This window comes from Crocodylus porosus, unplaced genomic scaffold, assembly GCF_001723895.1.
Source record: "Crocodylus porosus isolate Cpor-Errol unplaced genomic scaffold, CroPor_comp1, whole genome shotgun sequence".
Classification (NCBI taxonomy): domain Eukaryota; kingdom Metazoa; phylum Chordata; order Crocodylia; family Crocodylidae; genus Crocodylus; species Crocodylus porosus.
The window spans coordinates 26,684,562-26,692,220 of NW_017728910.1; the positions used below are offsets into that span (position 1 = coordinate 26,684,562).

At 51.2% G+C, this 7,659-nt stretch overlaps 1 protein-coding gene across 2 annotated transcripts in view; it reads left to right on the forward strand.

Moving 5' to 3' along the window:
- Positions 1-790: 790 nt before the first annotated feature.
- CCDC50 (coiled-coil domain containing 50) overlaps positions 791-7,659 on the forward strand; it is a 31,068-nt gene continuing 24,199 nt past the window's right edge. For both annotated transcript variants that reach the window (XM_019532920.1, XM_019532921.1), the window contains exons 1-3: positions 791-986; positions 2,298-2,427; positions 3,938-4,028. In XM_019532920.1, the coding sequence (XP_019388465.1) occupies positions 806-986; positions 2,298-2,427; positions 3,938-4,028 (402 nt within the window). In that variant the 5' untranslated portion in view covers positions 791-805. The remainder of the gene's footprint in view (positions 987-2,297; positions 2,428-3,937; positions 4,029-7,659) is intronic.

Below are 7,659 nucleotides of genomic sequence, written 5' to 3' on the forward strand. Positions count from 1 at the left end.
TTTTAAAAAATCTCCATTTTCCAGTTAAAAAAAAAGTAACCCCAAATCCACATTTTTCTGTGATTTAAATGAACCACTTTATATGTGTGTGTGTGTCTATATATATATATACAGAGAGAGAGAGAGAGATCTATATATACCTGTCTCTTTCTCTGGGACAGTGCTGCAAGAGGGAAGGGCTGAGATGCCTGGATGCATAAGCAAAGATGTAGAGAGGTGGCTGTATCTCTGTATGTAGCATGCTTGAGACCAATGGCATTCACATTTTAAAAGGAAAAATGTTGGAAACTTTGGAGAGGTGGCAGAAAATAGCATTTCAGGGCCAATGAAGATGCCTCGCATATGAAGGGCTTGGCCGCAGCATGTACTTCCCTTCCCTGGGGTGTCGGGGAGGGAAATACCGAGTGGTACCCGACTCTGGGCTGGCAGAGAAGTGCCCAAGAAAAACAGCTCATTGCTTGGACTTTAGAAAATAAGAAACCAAGGTTTAAAAATGGGGGGATGGAGCATGAAGCAGATACCAAAGGAAACAGCAGATTTGCCCTGTCTTGGGGTCTTTAGATCAAGACTTTTGTGGCAGATGCCCTTGACACAGGGGAGCGCGGCACCAGGGGAGATGCATGGGAAAGCATGCAGGGCGGAGGTGATGTGAGCAGTGCCTCAGCCTTGAACTCTGCACCGATGGGGTGGCAAAGACGCCGGTGGGGGGAGGACAGGGAAGGGCTGTAGGGGAAAGAAAAGACCGACACATGCATGGCAGCATAGCTGGGTGGGAGTGGGGAGGAAATGATCCGAGAGGCAGCAGATGGTGAAAAAGCCTGTCAGGTTTATTTGCAAATATTTGTTTTCTCCTCTTCCTCTACCCACGGTCTCTTGGCTCCTGCAATTAACCCCCCATGTGCTCTCTGTTTCCACCCATGCAGTGTGCCGAGACTTCGCGGTGCTAGAGGATCACACCCTGGCCCACAGCCTGCAGGAGCAGGAGAGTAAGTCTCTGTCCTCTGCCCACCCCCCCCACCCCCCCCAAGTCTGTCTCTGCAGCATCTCAGGGGCAGAGGCAGGAAAGCCAGTGGGGGCAGAAAGGATGCTGGAGCAGCAGTGGTTTTCTCCAAGGACGTTAAACCTTTAAACGGGGTCCCTGCTGCATGGCACTGTCCCTAAGGAAAAGGGATACAAATAGGTGTTTTGGGGGCTGTAGTAAAGTGGTCTTCATGGGACTAAACCTAGTGAAAAGGTTTGCCAGCAAAGTTGTGAGCCTGTGGTGCTGGCCACAATTTTTAAAAGTGCCTTGTGAGGTTGAACATGGTAAGTATGAGGCGTCCAGCCTAAAACCCCTGCCTTTTCGAAGCTGCCTGTCCTTTGAAACCCGGGCTGTGTAAGCAGGTGGCTTCCACAGTTGAATTCATAACCAGACCAAACCTTCTGCGGGCCTTAGGAGAGGACTGTGTAGCTCTGGCTTTGCTATAGCACTTCCCTTCTGGGGTCTTAATGCTCTTTATAACTCTATCCTCATTAACCGGTCATCTGTTGCAGCTGCCCCCCGTGTCCCAGGCAGGCACACGGCCATCCTCTGACCACCTGCCGCTCCGTACCAAGCCCTGGAGGGGCTGAGCACTTCCTCACAGGCTCCTTTAAGGTGTTTTTAAGAGGTGCACAAAATCACCGAATCTCTGAGCCCCTTTTTTACCGCCACGATGTCCAGTGGCTTTGCCTGTACTTTAAGGCATACCTGTATTGCAGGCAGGGGCTTGAAGCAGTGTTAGTCTTGATAGTTTGGGTACCGACTGGGCCCACAGATGCCTGGGTTGTGCCAGGACCCCCTGACCTCTTGCATTTGTACATGGGCAACGCTAAAGTCTGTTCTGCTTCCACTCCATGGCTATCAGTGCCCCAGCTCCCCAGAATCGGTGTGCACAGAGCAACTTGCTCGAGCTTTGCTCATGATGCAGGAGTGATGCCTTTTAAGATCTTTTGACTCCCCTGTGTAACTCATTATGTCCTGAAAACAAGGAGACTGATCTAGAGAGTGTCACACCGGGAGGAAACCTAGGGTCTGCTGTCTTGCTTTGGAGGTGGACATTGCTAGTTGCTTCAACAGAGATATAAAAGCTCGGTAGCAAATCTCAGTGGTCTCTGCTCGAAGCCGTCCCCTTTGTTTCAATGAGGGTGCTGCGCAGTAAAGCACTCGAGAGCATGGCTGTGCTACCTGCTCCCATCACCTCCGATGGCAACTCCCTCCTTCCCGGCCCTTCGATATCGTGGCTTGATTCTGACCTTCCTCCCGTGTCTCGTTGCAGTCGAGCATCACTTGGCGACGAACGTCCAGCGCAACCGCCTGGTCAAACACGACTTGCAGGTGGCCAAGCAGCTCCAAGAGGAGGAGGACCTGAAAGCGCGCGCTCAGATCCAGAAGCACCAGAAAGACATGTGAGTATGGGGTTGGGGCGGGGGAGGGCATGCAACTGCCTGCTCCTGGGTCTCTGCACTCGGGGTGGCTGCTGCTTCTTTCCTATGACAGAGTCCAGGACCAGCCTTTTCATTCCCTGCCTGTATGCGCGTCTCTGTCTGCATCCCTCCCTCTCTCTTCATGGTAGGGGTTACACCTCAGTTGTGCTCCTCTGCTTTGTTCGTTAAGTGACAAGCAACACGGCCTGGATACGCGAGCACAGGCAGGTGATGCTGGCTTTTCCTCTGCCCCTTGCCTTGCTGCCTGACCTCAGGCAAGGCACTTCACATGGTCCCCCAAGTGCAGGGGGACTGTGAGTAACAGCCCAGTGCAGGGAGAGACCTGTGAATGCATAAAGCACTTTATAAAACACCAAGTGTCCTGCCAAAACAGCCACTGGTGCTAGGTTCCCAAGTGAGCAGTCCTCTGTGACCATGTAGCTTATGCAGCTCTGTCACATATGCCTTTGCTTTCTTTGTGCTGCCTCTCTACCCTTCCAGCAGCCCATAGAGGTACCTGCTATTTTGCGGTGCAAAATCGGTGTGGCAGGTTGCAAAGGAGATGCACATTGCACCCACCTGCCCGGACCTTTTGTGTTCAATCTGGTGTCTTCATGTTCCCAAAGAAATGCTCCCTGGGTCTGGACTAACGTAGGCTGCTCTGTGCCAACCATCTATGCTCTTATCCTCTGGTTTTAGAGGGCCCTCTGCAAGGGAGGCAGCAGTATGTTTGCATGCATATGTGCAAAGCCTCTACTTTGTTATTTTTCAAAGACCTGTGTCCATCGTGGCTCCAGGCCTAAATGTGCTGGTAACTCCCACGTAGGCTAGATTTTGTATTGCATCCTGCAGGGATCCTTATATAGCTGGTTGTCCTCACTCACTGCTGTGAGCCTTTGCAGACTGCAAATCATTTCCCCAACGAGCCAGGCTACCAGCAAAGCTGCTGATGCATCCAGCGAAAGCCTTGAAAAGCAGCATGTCAGCAGCAGTTGGGCTCCTGCTTGCACGCACCTCTGCATGGAGGATGTACCAAGCTCTCCCAGCCTTGCACATCGGGAGCTGCTTGTTCCTTATCCCTCTCCACTCCGGCTGCCTCTTTGATTTCAGGCAGGATTTTGCCACGTCTGCAGAAGGATCCTTTCTGCTGCTGCAGACATGGCTGGGTTGTCTAGGATGATTTGACATTGCAAAACCCCAGGGGATAAGGAAGCAGGATTAGACTGTCTCTAAAGAAATAAGTATGTCAGCCCCCAAGGTTTGTGAGGATTTCCTTAGCAAGGAAGCACTTGGGAGGAGAAAAATGTCATAACAGAAACATTTCCAAATGGATCTTGTTTTTTAAAGATGGCAGTGCAACATCCTGTCTCCTTTGAAACTAGACCACTTCTCTGGACTTCATAATAGCATCCAAGCTCCTAAATTCCCTCTTAACGCATGTGCCCACACAAGCGAGCTGAGCTGGTACGGAAACTTCATTGCTTCTTTCCAGAGAACGGCAAGATTGCGAGATTGCCCAGGAAATCCAAGTGAAACTGGTCATCGAAGCCGAGCAGCGGCGCAGGCAGGAGGAGAAAGATGAGGTAACCCCCAGAGTCACTGGCTTTGGTCCACCCTTTCCACGCGGGCGTCTTGCAGCCGTTGGTCAAAGAGCATGTTGGCACAGGAGAGAGTGGGATCACGCCTGGCCCAGTGTGGACATACACGATGGGAGGAAGGGTGCAGGGAGACTTCTTGTGAAAGATGAGTTGCACTCCTGATGTCCCAGGACTGCAAGGACCGTGCATGCCTTCTGCCGCTGGTTCCCTGCTTCCCATGTCCCATCACCCTGTTCAGGTTTGGGTCCAAAAATGGGCACATACTATTGCTCTATATGTAGCTGTAGTGAGATCCTTGTTGGTGCATGGTTTCCCCCTGCATGGGCAAGCCAGTGGGTTGTCTGTAGCCTGAAAGTTTCCTCCACATTTGTACGCTGTTTATGTCATTGGAGCATCCCTGCAGTTGCATGTTAACGTCAGTCTTATTGACCCCTGTTCAAATCATCATAGAGGACAGGTCAGTGGCAGCCACAGGAGTTATCGCAGGGTGCAGAGATCCCTCCCGCTTCAGGAATCATACATGATGTTTTTGGAAGCAGCCCTGGAGGCAGACTGGTCACCCCCCTCATCCAGTGCAGCCACTGACTTTTTAGGAGGAGGGTGGTGAAGCACTGGAACAGGTTACCCAGGGGGGTGGTGCAGTCTCCATCCTTGGAAGCGTTTAAGACCCAGCTAAACAAAGCCTTGGCTGGGATGATGCAGTTGGGGCTGGTCTTGCTCTCAGCAGGGGGTTGGACTAGATGTGACCTCCTGCGGTCCCTTCAACCCTCATTTCCTATGATTTCTATAAGTCTGACTGGAAGTACCCATGCTCCCAGGAGGGTTTCAGTGCAATTCAGTTTATTGCTGCTGGCTTTCTTAGCATCTCTGCCAGGCAGCCAAGGCACCAAGGGACAGCTGGATCAGGAATTGGCAGAATTATTTATCCAGCAAGTTCTCTCTTAGGCCCCTGGCATTACACGTAACACACAATTAACCAACTAATCGCATCTTAAGGAGTAACCCAGCTGCATGTTGAGGCCATTCATGGTGCCACAGAAGAGGGAATAAGCCACAAAGTTTTTGCACAAGATATGTGTATAAAATGTTGTGGTTAGTTCCCACTGCGCTTTAAATTGAGCATGTGGCTAGTGATCTCCTGGGATTGGGACCCTCAGTCAAAGTTTCAGAGACTTCAAGGCCCCAGTGTACCTCTGCAGCCCCCAGTACAGGGGGAGCCTGGGATCATAAGTGTGATTCCAGACTCTCCCTGCACCAGCAACAGGGCATGATTGGGACGTGACCCGCAATCACACCATCATGCCTCCTGCCTTGCACACGTGGTGTGTCACCAGGCACAACAGCTGGGAGTGCAGGTCAGATCCCACTGTGCCTTTAAGTGAACATTTGTCTGTAGGCTAAGACAGGCAGAATGACAAATGAGCCTCTGCTCTTCTGACTTGGGTTGCAAAAGCATCTGATTACTGGCTTATAAATCACTGCAGAGTGAGGACTGTGAAGAGGTGAGAGGTGGTGGCTTTCCTGCATCGGTAGTTGTCCTGCTGCCTTGGACTCTGGCTTGTTTCTAGGAGGGCTTAAGGAATAAAGATCTGCCCCTTATCTTGGACTGCATTGCATGTGCTCCAGCAAGCTCTTGCTCACAAAAGCTTTTGCATCTCTGATTCAGTTAGTCGATAAGGTGTGTCTCTACCCTGCCTTTTACTGTTAGGTTATTGGGGAAGGATCTTGCCACTTTACTGGACTGTAAAGCCTAGTGACGACCCTTGGGGCAAACCCAGCATGCACCGGAAAGCTGGGCTGGCATGCACGTGTGCTTGGATAATGCATCCCTAGCTAAAGGGCTTGTGCATTCAGTGTGGGCTCATGGAGGGGCAGGGCCCTGGGTCTGTCAGTACAGCCATTACATCCTCTCTGTCCTCTTTGCAAGCAAGAGAGCTGACAGCAGCAGCTTTCCAGCTGAGGGGGGGAGGGAAGCACCTGGGAAATGGTCATTGCTGAGAACAAGCTGCCTCTTCAGCAATAAGGAAGCAGCTGAGAGCCCCAGGGTGATTGCTGCAGTGGAGCTGCGTTGCAATTTAAATTACAGCAGGCTCCAAATGCACCAAGATGCATCAAAGATGCTGGGTGGATCTACAGAAATAAATCAGCCAGCTCCCCGCTCTGAGGGAGAGGAGAGGACCTGAGCACCCATGCCATTAACAGAGCACTGGGTCAGCCTGGGGTTCTGGTTGTAAATCAGCCACTTGTCTCCTTGAGCCAGGTTTTAAAGGACAGAGAGAGAGAGAAACCTAAGATACAGCTGAGCAGTGCCTTTGCAGTCCTTGAAAGTGCTCGTCTTGGAGTATTTCTTGCCCTTCCCACTCCAAATCGAAGAGGTCGGAGCTCAGTTGCACGAGGATTTGGCCTTAGGGACTTGTCTTCTGGAAGTGATTCTGATATTTTGGCCCCCGTCCTAAAAACATTAGAGCTGCCATTGACTGGGTTAGACCGAGTCCATCTTGCCCAGTCTCCTGTGTCACACACGCAAGGGCAGAGCAGAGGCTGGAAGGGAGAGTGACTGGGTCTGAGCAGGGTTTCCCCTGTTCCTCTCTCCCTTGCAGCTTCCAGCACTTAAGGTGCAGGAAAGTCTGATGCAGAGGCCATGCCCTTCACTTCCATGCTCAGTAAAGCAACTGATGCCCCTTTCCTCCAAGCGTGTGTGCAGTCCCTTTTCTGAATCTGGCTAAGCTGTCAGCTTTCACCACATTTGGTGGCCACAAGTTCCTACGTGCTGATCCATATGTGCAAAACCCTTCCCGGTGCATGCAGTGATATAGGATCATGGGAGAATAGGGCTGGAAGGGACTTTACAAGCTCATCTAGTTTAGCCCCTTGCTCAAGGCAGGATCATGCCTGACTCAACTTGCCGTTGAAAACTTCGGATAAAGATCCATTATGTGCTACATGTTCAGTTTATGGCACCAGTGATGTACATGGGGGCTTGGAGCTCTTCACGCAGGATCAGTCCCTAGTTAGCACTTCTGGCGCATCCCGTATCATGAGTGAAGGTTAGGCAAACACCTGCCTGGGCTGGTTTTGATAGGCCTGATCCTGCTGGACTGGATGTGCCCTCCTGAGAGGCCCTGCTGGGCCTGCGCTGCTCTGACTCTGTGAAGTGAATATCCACGTGCCATCCAGCCAGCTTTCACTATCACAGCTGTGGGGTGTGCCAGAGTCTACTTGCAAGGGTGTATTGTTTGCTAATTGTATCTGGTTTCTCTGGAGCTGATAGTGTCCAGTGACTGTTGTCCAATTGCAGCAGGATTTTTGGTTGTAGCCATGTTGAACTAAGGACACAGGCAGGCACCGTTCTTTGGATAGATGTGATATCTTTTATTAGACCAATATAGTTGGAAAAATTCTTCTTTGCAAGCTTTCAGATGCAATCACCCCTCTTCAGGCATAAGGAGGCCCACATTGTCCCATTGCAGATGCTCTGTGCCTGGATGGATCCACACAGTCACACAGGGCTTTGCACTGGGTGCTAAGCCTTACCCAGTCAAAACCCACTTTTTAAGCAGTAGCCTATGCCAGTGGCACCTCACCTTCTTGGCCTGCGGGATAGATTTCATAGACA